This window comes from Eurypyga helias, unplaced genomic scaffold (assembly GCF_000690775.1).
Source record: "Eurypyga helias isolate BGI_N326 unplaced genomic scaffold, ASM69077v1 scaffold26481, whole genome shotgun sequence".
NCBI classification, from domain to species: Eukaryota; Metazoa; Chordata; class Aves; order Eurypygiformes; family Eurypygidae; genus Eurypyga; species Eurypyga helias.
In genome coordinates, this window is record NW_010230577.1 from 21,475 (window position 1) to 38,671 (window position 17,197).

General features: G+C 36.9%; 1 protein-coding gene across 1 annotated transcript in view; it reads left to right on the plus strand.

Annotated features, from left to right (window-relative positions):
• The window catches only part of LOC104516472 (sodium- and chloride-dependent GABA transporter 3-like), a gene marked incomplete at its 3' end in the record, with an annotated part of 47,730 nt that overhangs the window by 20,928 nt on the left and 9,605 nt on the right, over nucleotides 1-17,197 (plus strand). Inside the window, exon 5 of the mRNA XM_010160804.1 lies at nucleotides 5,478-5,610. Coding sequence (XP_010159106.1) covers nucleotides 5,478-5,610 — 133 coding nt within the window. The remainder of the gene's footprint in view (nucleotides 1-5,477; nucleotides 5,611-17,197) is intronic.

Genomic DNA, 17,197 nt, shown 5'->3' on the forward strand with positions numbered 1-17,197 from the left:
TAAGGCCCTGGCATTAGGGAGAGCTGTGTTGTGCCTGCTGAGGAAATCACTGCTGGCCTCTGAGCAAGATTATTCCTTGGATCTATTCTTTGCACACATTGTGTATTATAGTTTAATTATATGTTCTGGACTTGGTGCTGCTTACTTTCTAAGGGAGACATAAACCTTTCCTCTGCTTGAACAAAGAAAATACAAAACAATTTACAGCACTTCAGTTTATTTAAATACTCATTGGGGTGCTAACAGTTCAAGTTGATTGGCACCATGTGTCTCTTCTAAATGCAAGCAGCAGGGATAATTGTGTTCAGGCCATTAATTTGCCATTTACCCTCTATGACACTCTTTACAAAAGAATTAGGCCAAGATTTTTGCATGGGTAAGGTAGGGGTGTTTGCTATTTGAGACTTCTCATAGAGCGTTCTGAAAAGACTGAGCATTGACTTTCTGCGGACAGCTTTCAGAAACTGGTTGCCTTCAAAAATCCTCAGCTCAAATCTTCATTGAGAATTGTGTTCTTAAGACAAAGTTGTCTTCTGGTGCGTGAAACATTCTAACCATGAGAGAGAAAGGGAATAATAACATTTATTTATTAAGTAATTGTTATGCAGTTAGGCAAGAAGAGTGTAGTAATTCAAGGGACTGACTGCCAGAATGGATTACTTTGACAGCTGGATGCAGATTATAGTGTGAGTCTAAAATAATTCTGCAAGGTCTATTTGAGCCCTGAGTATGCCGATGGATCAGTCATATACTTCCATCATGCTCACTCTTTTGCAATGTGGTGGCAGCACTGTGGAATTATTATTGAAAGCTTTCCGCGTCTTTCTTCCCACAGCACGCAGTTCTGCAACCACACCACAAGACAGCTGAATAAAGATTGATATTTCAGTTGACACAGTCGTGAGTTTGAATGTTGAGTAATGCTTGTAGCCCTATGCATAACTGTTGGCAGGACACGAGTATTGAGAGGTACTGTGAGACTGGGCAGGTGGCATTCATGGAAATTAGTGACTGGTGTGATGTTTTTTGTCACTCATATAGATGTGCACAAACAGTGAGGAAGTGAGGAAGTTGCCAGCCTCTCTTAAATAAATTTACAGTCCTCCAGGAGCCGTTCCTGTTGCTGGGGGGTTGTCCTGTAGGCAGTTTTGTTGTGAAGCTCATACCTATGTGAAATGACATGTATCAAAGCAGCAAAACTATATCCATGGTGTATGTTACAGGCAAGTAACTACTTGCAATACTTAGCCCAGGCAGAGTGCTGCGTTAGCATGGCTCTGTGGCATCCAGACGCTGAATAAGCCTCTGTATGTCCTCATAGCACTGATTTGTGTTACTGCAGCCATCTTACATGTGTTCATACCTACTGATTTTGGAAAAGAAATGCTACTTATGTTTAGGTGCACAAGTACATAAATATCGTCCAAATAGCTAGGGGGGGGGAAAAAAAAGGCTTGGTTAAAACATAAGGAAATCTATTACTACTTTTCAGTGAAAATAAAGATAAATTTAAAAAGTTTCCATTTCACAATTATTGTGGCCCAAACACAAACTTGTTTTTTGATTGTATAGTCTCTTGGTTTAATTTGTTTTTTCATCTTAAAAAAAGCCTCAAAACCTATTAATTTTAAATTGTAGTATGCCTCCTGAAAATAAAAATTAGAACCTTTGTAAGCAAAACAACAATTAAAATTCTTTAGGCTGCCCCTGCTTGTCCTCTGAGTTTTTCTCATTTAGTCTGATTGTGAAGTTCAACTGATCTCTCTCTCTCCAACCTGCAGCTTTAAATCAGTATACCGATACTTCTCAAAAAAAACCCCCAAAAATCAATTGGACCTATAAACTAGAAATTAATATACACTTATGTGGCATTGCAGAAAGATTGTGTTTAATCAAAGATTAAACTACGAGAGATACGTATAGTCTCACAACAAAATTATGTGATTTCCATATTGCAGGTATATAGGTGTGCACTGTGTAGGTGTGCTGACCGTACATTATGCTACATGCCAACAGGGTGGTCATATGCTGCTTGCCTTTCGTAGGCTTGCAATAGGTCAGAAAATTTACTCTGTAGCCATGTTTTCTTGATATTGGCAGCCACATTTGTTAAAGCTGTACCTCTAATCCTGGCAGAGCAGAAATTTTACCCGAGGGTTAAGATTATTAGTCTGGGAGGCTGTGCATGGAAACACTGATGCCCAAAATTAGGAACAATAATGTATGTATTGGCTAGTTCTTTTCCACACAAGTAATTTATAGTTTGTGGCTTTTTAGTCCATTTCTAAAATGTTTTTGGTCAAGCAAATGGTTTAGTACCTGCAATCAACATGGGTCTCTCTCCAAATACCTTTGCTTTGTCATTCAGTTTCTCTGGTGGACTATTCACTCTTAACATGTCTTTCAACATTGTTATCCATAGCCTCTTGTCAGAACACACTCATTGGCCTTTCATTGCCTAGATCCTGTTTAATTGTATAATACTACTTTTTGTCTTGGTTCTCATGCAAGTAACACCCTAATATTCAAGGTAGGCTAAGAATTCAAGGATTTTTTTTGCTTTTTGAATGAGAATTTATAAAGAGGGTGGATGTCATCCTAAGTCAAATTCCACATGATATCATCTGTCAAATTGCTTAGCACAACTTGAATTTTAAGTATTTATTTCATCAGCCTTTCTGTATAATTAGGGCTCAGTGAGGTTATTTTCAAATCTGTGCTGTATATATAAAATATGTGCTTCCCCTTCATGATTAAAATATATCCTTCATTAAAAGCTACCTCCTTTCATTTCATAATGAATTTTGATGACAGTTCTTTAGGTGTTTTGCAGGTCTTAGCTAGATGAGGGTGTTCCATGTTAGATCCCTTCTCTCCCTAACTAGGTGATGGCAGAATCTTTTCAGAATAAGGCTAGTAACTGGGTGAGGAGGAAAAGTGCATGTGGTGGCAATAATTTTATATTTAAGCACTTAACGCTTTCTATTGCAAAAAGTTTGCGTAACCTTCTCACCTCCCATTTTCCACTACTATATTCATTGGAAGATAAGACAAACCTCAAGCTTTAGGGTTTTGGGTATTTTTTGCAATTTTTCTTTAACCTCTTAAATTTTGTCCTGCCTTAGCTAAGCAGTAAACTTTTAACACATACATTGTAAGTGGCTGCACCCGAGGGCTGCAGCAGTAACATCAGCTGCAGCTCCTGAAATGTCTGGAAGACTGAATAGGTTCTGCCGCATCTGTATGGCTGACAAGAAAGACTTGGTAATTAGATCTTTTCATTTTCCTACCATAACACCAGCTGTTGATGTCTCAGTCCTCCAACCCCATCATTAGAAACAGGTGAAGGAACTTCCCTTCATCCTCAACCTACTGATGGTCAAAGCAGAAATTACCAGATCAGATTCTTCCCCAGGTAGCCCAAATACTTGTTTTAGGCATGGCCTTGAAAGATAAGATCGTACTTTCCACTCCCAGAATTGATTGTTTTGGCCAATGACTCAATCAAGTGAAAAAGAGGAAATATTTCATATGGGTAGTTGTAGGTTGGATTTTTTTTTTTAACCTAATACTCAAGTCTTAACCTAAATGTATTTTGCTGTAATTAACTACACTATCTGTATAACTATATGCACATTAATTATATATATATGGGTATTGGTCTCCTTTCCCAGGTAACAAGTGATAAGACAAAAGGAAATGGCCTCAAGTTGTGTCAGGTTTAGATAGGGTATCAGGAAAAATTTCTTCACTGAAAGGGTTGTCAGGCATTGGAATGGGCTGCCCAGGAAGGTGGTGGAGTCACCGTCCCTGGAAGCATTTAGGAGGTGTGTAGAGGTGGTGCCTAGGGGTATGGCTTAGTAGTGGATTTGGCAGTATTAGGTTTATGATTGGACTCAGTGGTCTTAAGGGTCTTTTTCAACCTAAAGAATTCTGTGATTCTTTTATATAATACAGATGATATTATTATAGAGCTTTTAACTGTATCAGAGTACCTGTGAAATTCTGTTAATTTGTTTTCAGTCACAATTTCTCTGGGAGGAATGGTAGTGTAAGACTAGGGTTTCTGAGGTTGTCTTGATAACATATAATAAAGATTTCAGAGAAAAATTTGCTCAGGATAATTTATGTAAGGTCCAATGTTGGAAATTTTTATGTGAATGTGTATATGAGTGCACACAAGTGTGCAAATATATTTATGGAAACACACATAGAAAGAGCTGTGACTAGTCCCTATTGAGATTTGATTAAGCTGAAAAAAGGCATGAATGACTGAAATGAATTATTCTGAGTGTATAATTAGCAAATTGTTTATTACTTGGTTTAAGTTGTTTAGAAATGATAAGGTGTCTCTAATTCTCTGAATGTATGGAATTTAAATCTATATCAACTTCTGACATTACATACTAGTTAAATCCAACACTCATTGTCCTGGAAAATTGAGATTCCTGAAAAAAAAAAATTTAATTGTCTATAGGGTATCTTGAGGCTGAAGAGGTATTGAAAAATCTCAAGAGAATTCAGGAAATCATTGAGCGTTGTAGGACTAAATTTTTGCTCTTTCTTTTAACTTCTTCATCCGTACAACTAGAAGTACCCATGTTTTATTTATGGGCTGTAAATAATTTACATTTTCTTTAATCTCAATGTTTTTTTAAAGCAAAACCAAAAAGGGCATAAAAGCACCACACATCTCCCAGATAAGAGATTCATTCTTATATAAAAAAATTGTTCTCATGAATAAAATGCTAATCCATGTTTCTGGAAACTACCATTGAAGCCTGTTTCTGCAGGTTTCCTGCGTGAATATTAGCAATTCACTGGATTTTTCTGTTTGCAAATTCTTGTTTTAAAAAAAAAAAAAAAATCATCACACACTTTCTTTTTCTTGTTTATTGTGTTAGTTTACTGTCCAGGGCTGAAGAATTTACTATGAGAGGTGGTCCTAAAATACATGAGGACTTAAGTTTTTAAAATATCATGATGTCTGACAGTGTTGAAAATAAACGTTTTGAAATTGTAGTTTCAATTAGAAAGGGGAAATTATGACAACAAATAAATAAATGTTACAAGGTAAACATTAATGTTAGACTTTTTTTTTTCCCCCTGAAAAAAAGCCCCAAAGTAAAATTGAAAAAAAGCCCATCCATTTATTTTTGAAATGTTTTATTTTAGGCTTACATATGCCAGTTATTAATTAAAATGAATTTGGGGGTTATTCTTTGACTTATACAAAACCTATTTTACAGTGTTGTTTTATTTTGTTATTGACTTGGAAAAATTAGACAATTGTTCATTTTTAGCCAGATGTCAAATCCACTGAGAATATTCATTGTTTTCCTTCTGTCTTAGCATGGTGTGTTTTCAGTAGCCAGTAAACAGGAGTCTCTCTTGAAGCTGATTTGGTTGTAGCTCAGTGTTTTGTATGTAGTGCTGTTTTGCTTCAGTATTATTATTTTTTTTCTTTTTCTTGGAAGACGAAGGGTGCTAGCTATATCTGATGGAATTGAACATATTGGGAATCTTCGCTGGGAACTTGCACTGTGCCTCCTTGCTGCTTGGACTATCTGCTATTTTTGCATTTGGAAAGGAACAAAGTCTACTGGAAAGGTGAGCTTAAAATTCTGTGCATCAGCTGTATTATGACTCTCTTGTGTTCCAAGCCTATGTTGTCATTTATTTTTATTTAAATCAGAATGATAGAATTTCACATGCATCCAGAATTGTAGAATTTCGCATGCATCTTGAATTGCTGGATGTAACGATACTTGGGGGTATATAAATTATAGTACTAGGTAGTTAGGAATTAGTCACACTTTTCATGGTTTGCTCCTCTTGGTTTTAATGATTTGCTTTTTCCCTAATTCTTTTAGATAAGGCTGGTTGTTTTTGTTTTGCTTGGGTTTTGTTAATTTAGCAGCCTTCAATACTTGTCAGCTCTTGAACCCTGAAATGAATACTGGGTTGTGTTGATTTCTGTGCATGAGATATCCAAAATTTGAATTTTGTCCCAAACTGACAAGAGTGGAAACCATCAGTGACACAAGTAAATTACACATTAGCAGAGAGAATTCAGAAATATAAACAACCTGCAACAAATGCAAATGCAACATCAAAACCAGAAATAATGAAAAACCTCAGAGATAAAGATGGATGTATTAGGGGAAAAAAAGAAAAAAATCCAGTACTGTTGTAACTTTGTGGGTGAATTTCATTCCATACTGGAAACCCACCAGAGACACTATATCACAGCCTGGGCGAGTCATGGGATGTCAGAGAGGTTGTCCCTGGAGTAGCAGCAGATGTAGTTCTGAGTAGAATAGAAAAGCCATAGTTCTGGAGGGGGATTCTAAAGAAAGCAGTAGTTTCTCATGATGAAACCAAAGAATACAAGGAAAAAAATGGTGGATTGAAATATTTTGTGCATTCAAATTTCAATTGTGTATTATTTAGTTTGAAAGTGTGGTGTGATACCCCTTCCCCCCCATTTTGGTATTCTACATTTATAAATGAAATGTCAGACTAAGTTTGTTTGGGTTTTTTTTGTTTGTTTGGTTGGTTGTTTTTTTACCTTTCTCAATGACATACATCCATCTTCCTATCAAAATTTTGACTGACACTATTTGCTGAGTTCTGTCTGTATTTGCCAACTGTGTCAGTCAATCTGGTACTGTATTTTTCATCTAAGTATTTGCATACACAGATTTATGCAGGCCCACTTTTATCATCACCACAGGAAAAATGCTGAGAAAGATTGTCTGGGGATGCATATAAACATGAATAGTTTAAAGGAAAGAGGGAATAAAAACCTAAAGAGAAAAATATAGAGAAACCAAGGTGGTATAAGGGAATGACAAGAGAAATTTCCATATGGCTTTGAAGCATGTACTCTAGGGAGGTACAAAAGTGGTTTAGAGTTGTCTAAGGAACTACAGCTGGCAGTGAAGAAATGAAACTGAGCAAAACTAATTTTCTTTTTTCCATCAGAAAGAATATTTGAAGATGGAGATCTATTCTACCATAGTATAATCTGACCCAAGGGTGGAGGAAAAACCATGTATTGTGAATGCAAACCCGTGCATGCATGCAAGGTGGTGCAAAACTGCACTGTACTTCAGAAAAATAGCATTGGTAGAAATGATTTGCTGATAGGGAGAGGTTGTAGTGATTTCAGAAAGGATGTATTAAAATACATTCCTGCATTTCTGTAATTTACATTCGGATTTTTATTGTTCTTCATATACATATCACATGAGATTCCTTCAGCTTATATCGTTTCCCCAGTTCTCACACCCACCCACACACACCTGCCCTGCCTTATTTCAGTATGATTTTGATAACCACTCTTCTGCTGCGATTAGGTGAAACAGCCTGAGAAAGAGACATGTCTTGAGCACTTGAAATGGGATAATAAGATTTTCAACTAAGCAGAGATAACTAGCAGTCTTATAACAGAATTGAAAAGAAAATAGAATTAATCCCCAGTGTTCAGCTTTATAGGTCCCAAAAAACCTAGATCAAGGCCCAGTACGAAGTAGACTCCTCACATATTTACACTACTTAAATGAGTTCATGATGAACAGCAGTTCTGTTTCCAAAATCATGAGTCAGAAGATTGTTAGATTCCTGTGTTCCTCAGGAGACACTGTGGTATTCAGCAGACAATCCTTTGCTTCTCAAGAAACACACAGTAAGGATTTTTCATAGCCAATATTGATAATCTGTTTTTCCATTTCTGCTCCTGTAATTAGTAAGGAAGGACTTAACTAGATGAATGTGTGACATTGCAATTGGTTTCTAATGATAACTTTCTTTTCTTGGATATAAGTACACTTTTTAGATGTATTTAAGAATTTTAATATTACACTTGCCACTTATTAGAGCCAAAGTCACTGGAAATCTGCGCCATCTCGCTGCCTCCCCAGACCAGCTAAACAAAGACATAGCAGTCCGGTGTTATGGATGCTACGAAGGAATGAAGTGCTCTGAAGCACAGAGGACAGAGCAGTCTTCAGGGCTGCAGTTTCCATTTCTGATATATTGGCATTATCAAAGTTCATAATTAAGCTCATCCATTCATAGTCCTTCACACTAGATTGAATTTATTATGTGCTCGTTTCCAGTAAACATTTAAGATTGACTTCTAGATTTTAACATAATATTAAAAGCTGTTTTAGGCTACCCTGTGAAATTTGCTATATACTTAATTAGATTGAGTAATCTCAATGAAATAACACATTTATTCAAAGCAGAAAACTTCTTAAAGTTTTATCACTTTTGGAAACATTTTCAAAGTAGCTCTGGGCCAGAATAGCTGGAGAGAAAGAGACAAAAGGGAGAAGTGGAGATAGAGCAGCTGTGTTCTGTGAAATATTCAAGAGGTTGGTTTACTCTTTGCCTCTTTTTACTCGGCATCCTAATGCATGGTGAAAAAAAATCTCGAGCCTTAAAAGATGTCATAATATAAAACCATCGTTCTCCACCTAGCCCTACCACAGAACTCATCTACACAGATTATGAATATTTAATGTTTTAAGCTATGAAATATATTACATCTAACATAAACTTTAACTCCAAATGAAGTGCTCATGACACTGTTAATGAGGTGTTTCAAACTTTTCCATTACTGTTCTTGAAAGACATCACTTTCTCACACAGCATTTTAGTTTTTCATTCCATCAGATGTGTAATATCGAAATATTTCAGGTGGTTCTGACAGCTTTCAGGAGAAACATACTTGTAGCTTTTCTGAGGTTCTTGACATTAATTAATTAATCTCAGATCTGAAGCTATTTGTATGCTAGCTTTCACATTTAATATGTGCTAAATGAAGGGTCTTTGAATTATACGTTCAAGATCAAAAGGAGAAAAACATGATAATGCAACATTATCACAGTGTTATGTGTACATTGCAACTTGCTGAGCTTGATAATAAATGATACTCGTCTTATATGAAGTATTTTCAGTAGCTAGCATCAAATGCTTCCAAAGTTGAGGTTAAGAACTAGGTAGAAGGCTGAAGCAAGTTAATTTTCTAAACATTTAAAGTATCATTCTAGACTGTGATCATTAGAGCCTGGTTTAGGTTGGGGTTTTTTTGATAAAAATAAAAAATATTTGATTGCTAATTATGACAATTCTGAGTATTTCTATAATGTAGTGTTCCTACACAGTTGCTGAGTCTTGCTAGTTTTTGATCTTCATATAAAATTCGTGAAGTCTTTGACTACCAGGAAACCAGTTCTTTTTTGGATCTTAACTCTCCATTTATTAATTTGACTAAATCTCCTTGTGCTTTAAACTTTGAGAAAGGCACACCAGAAGTTACTAATCCAATTTTCCTAATTTACTTGTAGAAAGAAGTAATCCTAATATTTTCCGGTTTACTTTTTTCTTTTTTTTTTTTTTTTTAATGAGAATATGGGAGTTTTTTCAGGCAGTGATCACTCCTCAGAGCTCATAGTGACTCCTCACTTCTAGCAACTTCTGCACAATTCCTTTTGAAGTGGAGAGGTTGACAGACTTAGAGTTATGTAAAGGCATTATGGTAGTGTCTGTGTTATTCATGAGTACATTCCTTGTCTGTGCAAGCATCTGACTTACTTTTTGAATGCATCAACACATCCCTGTCTGGTGCTGATAATGTTGTTTTGGAACCCTGTCAGGTACAGGGATTTATAGAATCACAAAACTGTACAGGTTAGAGGGTATTTTGGGAAGTCTCTTGTCCAGACTCTTGGTCAAAAAAGGATCAACACTGAAATCAGAACAGTTTTCTTAGTGCTTTGCCTGGCTGCATCTTAAAAACCTTCAAGGACAGAGATTTCACATGTCTTCAGACAACCAATGCTTAATTATCTTCATGATATGAGTAATTTATTGAATAATTTTTTCCTATATACAGTGTTCATTCCAAAGTCTAATCTTATTACTGAATTATATTTCTTTTTGCTAAAGTTGTTAATTTCTGCCATCCACTCCTGATTAAAATACATTTTTGTATCATCTGTGTTACCCTGTAGCATGGGTTGAGTGCCTGCAAGTATTCATGAACACAAAATGACTTCAAAATACTTCTATGTCAGTAAGCTAATAGCAGGATTTTAATTTTTTTTTTACCTTGAGTCTTTCCTAGTCCACATCACTGGCTTATTCATGAATAGGAGTGACAGCTAATCAGCATAAAGTGTGTCACGTAGCCACGGGACAACTGGTCAAACTTGCTTATATCTTTATAACACCATTGCATGATATGCCTCTGTTCTGTGCTGTGTAAAAGAGCACTACTTCTGCCCACTCTTTGGATGAAGAAGGGTTGAATTAAAAGTGTTAAAAAGCAATTTACGGTCTTGCTAATATTTTCAAGTATAGATATTAGAACATTTTACCACAGCCCTGTCTTTGTAGTTTTAAGTGTGATATCTTGTGTTTGAAAGCAAGCCACAAAGAGAAAAGCTAAACTCCTTGTAAAAGGGAAAGTAATATAATAATGAATAATAAATTTGGATCCAAAGTCTTGTTTAGGCAAGTGAGTATTTGATGTATAGTAAATGCCATAAGCTACCCTTGTCCACGTGCAGTTTCTTTTACATTTCTTGGAAAATCAAGCTAAGACCCTTTCATTCTTATTGCAAAGGATGAGACCTAATGAACAAATAATGCAAAGTCTGCTGAAGACTTCAACAGCTCTGCCGAATGGTATTATAGGTAAACATTGCCAAAACAACAGCTTCCAACTTACAGGATGTGTAGCACATAATATTGCCGTATCACTTTGTACTCAAAACCATTTTCTTTACTGTGCCATGCATTCTATGACAATAGAAGACGTTATTGAATAATGGTTTGGTTACAAAAAGCAGACAACAGGAAAAGCTTATTTTCCTTACGAAATAGTAAACTATGTTCAGATTTACATTGCGTTCCAATTTGTCCTCAGAAATGTTTCCATAACGAAAGTTGGGTATCACCAATAAGTGTAATTGTTTCTGATATAATTTGTCTGAGTAACACTAATTTAAAAAGAATCTCGACAGCTGGAGGAAAATGAATAAATATGTTTCCTAGACCAAAAGTCAACAACAACAACGAAAAATAAAATTGTAAATCTGTATGTCAGGTTCTGTCGTTTCATGGCTCAACACAAAATCAGCATTTTCTATGAAATGTTAAAAGAATATTGTTTTGTACCTTCAAGATTTTTGCATTATTTAGTATTAGAATATCACACTGCTTGTATGACCACTAAAACCAAGACTAATTTTTTTGAATGAGTTCTCATTAGTGTCATAAAGACTGTACCTCTTTTCTTTTGCCAGAGCCAAACCCAAATAGTTCTTTGACACTGTTTTGTACTTTCCTACTACATTTTATTTTTCATTTCTCTGTTGGGGAAAGCACTAGAATTTGTGTGAATACCTTAAAATGCAAAAGGTAAGCTGTCAGGTTCTGGCTAGCTGACTGTAGTGTCATTTCTCATTATTGAAGTCTCCACATTCTCCTCTCACCTCCCTTCTTACAGTCATTCTCCCTTCTCCACCTGCATTTGCAGTTCTGGGGAATGTTTTGCTGTTCATTTCCCACCTCCCACCCGGCCCCCCCGATAACTTCATTATCCAGTCTGGAGACAATAGTAGGTACACTATTAGTAAATTATTTTTCTCCTGACCCCCCCACCCCAACCTCCTGCCCATATTTCTTCATAATTTGTGAATGATTTATTTGGTTCTCAGATAGTTGAGTTATATTCAGTTTTATGTAGCAACTACTCAGAACCTGAAGTTTTGAAGGCTTTTCTCCTTCATCTCCCCGCTGTGGCTCCCTTGCTTCTCTTGCATTGTGCACCTGTATAAGACCTAGCTTATCACCCCAGTCATAGGTGTTTTGGCTGGAATGGAGGGGAGGCCTATTCTTGTGAGGGCAAACTGCAGTGCACTTGGTTTGAATCTAGCTTTAGTGACTTTGATGTAGGTTATCACGCTGCTGGTAGACCTGAATAATGCCTGTATTTCTGACTGTGGATAATTTTGTATTGAGAGAAGACCCAATTTTACATGCTTTCATAGCAGCTTATCTCCGGTCATGTCAGAATGCCTTCTAATTTACAATTGTGTAAAAAGACACTGGCATACGGACCTGAAAAAAAGAAAAATCATTGAAAAGAGTATATTGATCTAGTTGAAAAAATGAGCAGAAAGATTAGTCAGTGTATCAAGGCTAATGCATGAAAGAGGTAGAAAAACTGCTAGGATTAGGATGTTCCTTTTTCTTGAGCTGATTACCAGCAAGACACTGCAAGGTATCCAATGTGCTTGAAGACCCAATGTTTAGAAATGGACTTTTCATACCTTTTACCCATCATTTTCTCTACCCTCCCATCAGGAGTTAAGCTTTGCTTGCCAGGAGTTAAGACTCAGTCGCTAGTCCCAAAGAAAATTTATTTCTCAATAGCAGGCTATATAAAAGCTTTAATGGACTCAATGAGGCAGAAAGAAAGAGTAAAGGGACAGAAGAAAAAATAAAAGAAAAAGATGTGTGGAAGGAAAAAAAAAAAAAGAAAACTGGGGCCCATTGTAGGAGCCCAGGAAAAGGAACTAGGCAGCAATGATTGTATCTCCTGAAGTGTCTTTTGTTTTAGCCTAAAGTAATAGCAAAGAATAGCCCTTCATGGCGAGGCTTTAACACTGTCAAAGACTGATCTCTGTATTCAAAGGGGGAAAGTAGAACATTCATGAGATGCATGCAGAGTTCCTATTATCCGCCTCCTCTGTGTGAGGTTTTAAAACAGCTACTGCGATATTTTTTTCACTCTCCTGTGCACTGAGCATTTAAGGACACATCGGATTTGTTCTAAAAGGAAATTTTTGTGCCCCTCTCGGTGACTTTCCCAAAATTCTGTTTGGCAGCTGGGGAAAGTATCAAGTAGTAAACTTAAATAAGAATTGTACCTTCAAGATTTCATTTCTTCCCAGCTGCACCTTAACAGCTGAGATCCACTTTTATATGAATACTTAGACTGGATCTAAGCCCTGGTCCACGGCCCAAGCAAGTCGAAAGTGTGTTTCAGTGCACTGAAGTACAGCTCAGGGCACATGCAGATGTGTGAGTTTGGGGCAGAAAATCATCTGATCTCTCAACCTAATGTATGAAAAAGCGGCAGGAGAGTGGGGAGCAGAGAAGGCAGAAGGCCAGCTGTTACATTTGCAGTCGTAATGCAGTGAAATTTGCTGAAAAATTAAAGGTGAAGCCAAAGGGCACAAGTTAAAATCAAGGCATAAGACAAATGTATTAATTGGCCTAAAGATAACACATACAGGTTTATTTTCTCCATTGAGGTTACCAGGCACTTTTAGCCCATTATCAAAAATATATACATCGTATACGCTGGCCCATTAAAAAAAGACTTTAGAAACGCAATAGTTTCAGTCATTTGTTCTTATATGACCTTTTCGTATTTAGTTTCTCCTTTCACAGAACCTGTGCTTCCTTACCAGTTGTCTTATCCCCTACTCAAAATATTAATCGATGAACAATGCCATACAGAACAACATCAAACAAGAGACAAAATATGATTTTCTTAGTTTACTGTGAGCATTGCTGACGCACAGATGTCAGGGCTAAAACATTATTCATACAGGTACATGACACACCGGTCATATCTGTGATTTATAACTACTGAGGCTTTATGAAACTACGTTTTGCAAAAATGTTTGTATGATCACCCATATTCTAGTCCCTTTATGCATGTACAGAAATCTCTATAGATATGGGATTTGTTAGATCATAGCTTATGTATTTGGAATATCACTTGCACCTTTTCTTCAGCAAGAGCATGCGTTGTATTTCCTCGGTCCCTCAACTCGAAGACAGAAACATGAGAACTGGTATCCCTTTATAGCACTGACTGTCTTAATGACACTTCAGTTTCCTATTTCTTCAGCTGAAGTAGAATAGATTATAATCCCCTATTCTCACACAGGTAGTTTGTCCTCAGCTAGGGCTAATCCCTGTACCTTCAACACTGGCTCATTAGTAGCAATTTACAAAGCAGTTTATGGGTATCCATCCCCATGGTACTGTATGGAAGATTAGTATTAGATCAAATTCCGCCCAGCAGGACAGCAGTCTTTTTCATTTCTGCAGTAAGTGTAGGCCAGTTTTTTGGCCTTATCTACAATGTAAAGATGTCTTTGTAGTCAAAGTTTTGTTTACAAGGCTGTTCTTGTGAGATTTACAAATTGGAATTCTGTATAACACCCTGGTGTCAACTAACATGGATTGAATCCAAACTCAGTCTTAAGAATGGGAAAGCCTAGTGAAATAAATTGCCACGTAAGTAACAAAGACAGCTTCAGGTGGTTGCTCGTGCTAGGCTGGTAACTAAAACTCATCCCCAAGAAGTGAATTAGCTGCCATGCACCTGCTATTCGCTTCTGCTGCTGGGCAATCGAAAAATCTGTGTGCTTAAAAAAGAAAAAAACTCAAAACATCCTGTATAAGCTTGATTGTCATATGTAGAAAGTGTAAGTCACTGCTATAACAGTCTGACAAAAAGAATTAACTATAATAAAAACTTCTTTATTTCCTGTGGGTATAAAATGTGTTAATTGCTCTCTGAGATAGCTAACCATAATTCAGGTCAGTGAGTATTTTTGTGGTTTAGTTTGTGTCACTTGTTCCTGGAGTGCCTTACTGAAGTTAGAATCTCAGTGTACCAAGCCTTGGATGAACACAGTGAGACGCCTCTCTTCCTCAAAGAGCTTGCCTTTACATTCACGTAACGGACAGAGATCTCTCTTGAACTGAAGGGATAAAGAGACCAGAGAGATCAAAGCATTTGCCTAACAGAAAAATAAATCTGTGGCAGTAACATACTCTTGTCACACTGTCTACCAGCCTGATGTCTTTGTTGTACGATTCCTCTCATTTTTCTTATGTATCATGTCACCTTGTCTTCTCAGAGTGAAACTCAGCTCAAAACCACAATTAAATTGCAGCACACTGTGTCAGATCAGTGTCCGTCAAGTCAGCCTTGAAGTGATTTAGGGGCTGGATTTACAAGCTTTTTAGTAAGGAAGTTACAATGCAATAAGCCTTCAAGTAAAAGAAAGATGTGACTGACCACATCATATTAGATGTTGTATCCATAGGGAATGGAAGTGTGGAGAATTAGGGTCTGGAGGATAAGGATACTTGTCAGTTTAGGTGGTAAGCATATTTATTATATTTCTAGTATAATTGTTATACTTAATACACAAGTAATATTGCAAATGTTTTATGGTGAATACATCTCTTGGTGGTCACCATGGTGATAAGGGCCTGTTTTCCTCATCTGATGATAGAAAATTGTCTGTCATCCTGCAGGTAGATACACACACATCCTTTTCAATAATAAATGATAAGCTCTTTATTATCCTATAAGCATCCTGAACCTCCCAATAGACTAATAGAAGGGTTTTTGTTGGAAGGGGCCTTTCAGGTCATGTAGTCCAATACATGAAACAGTTTCATTATTACAAAAATATCAGAAGAAAGAAGAGGTATGAGCATGCTATAGGCATGTCTATCACTTTTTTCCCCAGAGTTTAGTGCCCAAGATTAAATAGTGCTGTGATACTCTCAGAAAACAGTGTACAGAATTGACAGATAAATCAGAGTTGGCCACTAACATGCTTGAGTACTCAGAAGGTTGATAGGCTACATATCAAAAAAAGGCTCATGTGTGAGTAGTTTTGATGCAAAGTTCTTGGGAAATTCCTAATTCCTATTGTATTGGTGTTTCATAGTTTTAATATTTTCAATTATTAAAGTTTCTTATGTAGTCATGAATTTCTTTGGTGACTTCTGAGATGCTGGTTACAGTGCCTGATTCTCCTCTTACCTCTTTCCCAGTCAAGGCCTTTGTGCAGATTTGCTGACTGGCATCTTTTATGGCCACCTGAAGAAGGAGCAGTTCTAGCTGGGAAACCTTACCTACTAATCCTTTTTTTAGCTAGCACTGTATTCACTTTCCAAACTGCATCCAGTCATCTTTTTTCATTAGTGCTGGTGTTCATTCGGGGTTGTGTATTGGGTTTTTTTTTATTTATGTCAGTGTTTTTTTTAAAGGCAGGTGAGGCAAGTCAAGCAGGGCAAGCAAGCAATCAAAGGTGGAGATGAGGAGTGTTGTCGTGAAGTTCTAGTTCACTAGAAAATATTGATTTGCTGAAACTAGTAATTCTTCAGAGCAGCTAGCAATTACATGAGGATAACACTAATCTGGAAAACCCAGTTTCATGATCTCCAGCAAGCAGTCAGAGGGCAAGCCAACCTTTTCAGTCCTCAGGATTGGAGGAATGAGTTGGCCAAAAATTTTGAGGTCATTTCAGTTCAAACTTAAGATCCTACAAGTGTTGGCGTGACAGGAAAATCATCTGCTGTCGCGTTCTGACTCTGCATCTCTATCGGCTTTACAGGTTCAACATTTTCAGGATATGTCAGAACCTACTGACTGGTGCCTTCAGTGAGAGCTGGAAGGTGTGTCTAGAGTAGCTAAGAAATAGAATTCACTTAGTGCCTTATCAGTCCCTCATTTCAGCCTGTGTAAACTCAGTACCAAAACTGGAAATTCAGGTGCTAGTATGGGATAATTCTGACGTACTGTAAATTATTTTCATGGAAATGGGATTGCCCTATGTCAGGACTAGTCATCCCATGTTAAATGCTTTTTAAGCAAAACTCAGGTTTCTGTACATATATCAGTGTCTGGCTTGTTGTGTATGAAGGCAAACTAGGTGGCATGCAGAAGTCTGAAAATCCTGGGAGGTTCTGAAAAGGAACAGCGTTGATTTCTAAAAGCTTGAACTTTTTAAAGACCTTTTCAAAATGGAAAAAAACCTCGCAACCCTCAGTTAATTAATTACTCCTAATTTATATTTAAAATTCTTCCTGATTGATTTTTAAAGTTGGCTTTTACTTGATTAAAAAGCAGTCTTTGATTCTGAGATATTTGTGGCTCTGCAAATTCCCTACGTGATGGGCGCTCTACATAAACACTTTTGCTTTCAGTAAATGAGCTTAGCCAAGTTTGCTTCCTCCCTATGAGTCCTTCTCTCCTGGCCCACAAGTACAGGGCAGGTCTTCCTCTTTCTGCACTTGAATGTTACAAACACCATTAAATTAATATTATTATTTTAGAATCATAGGAGAGTTTGGGTTG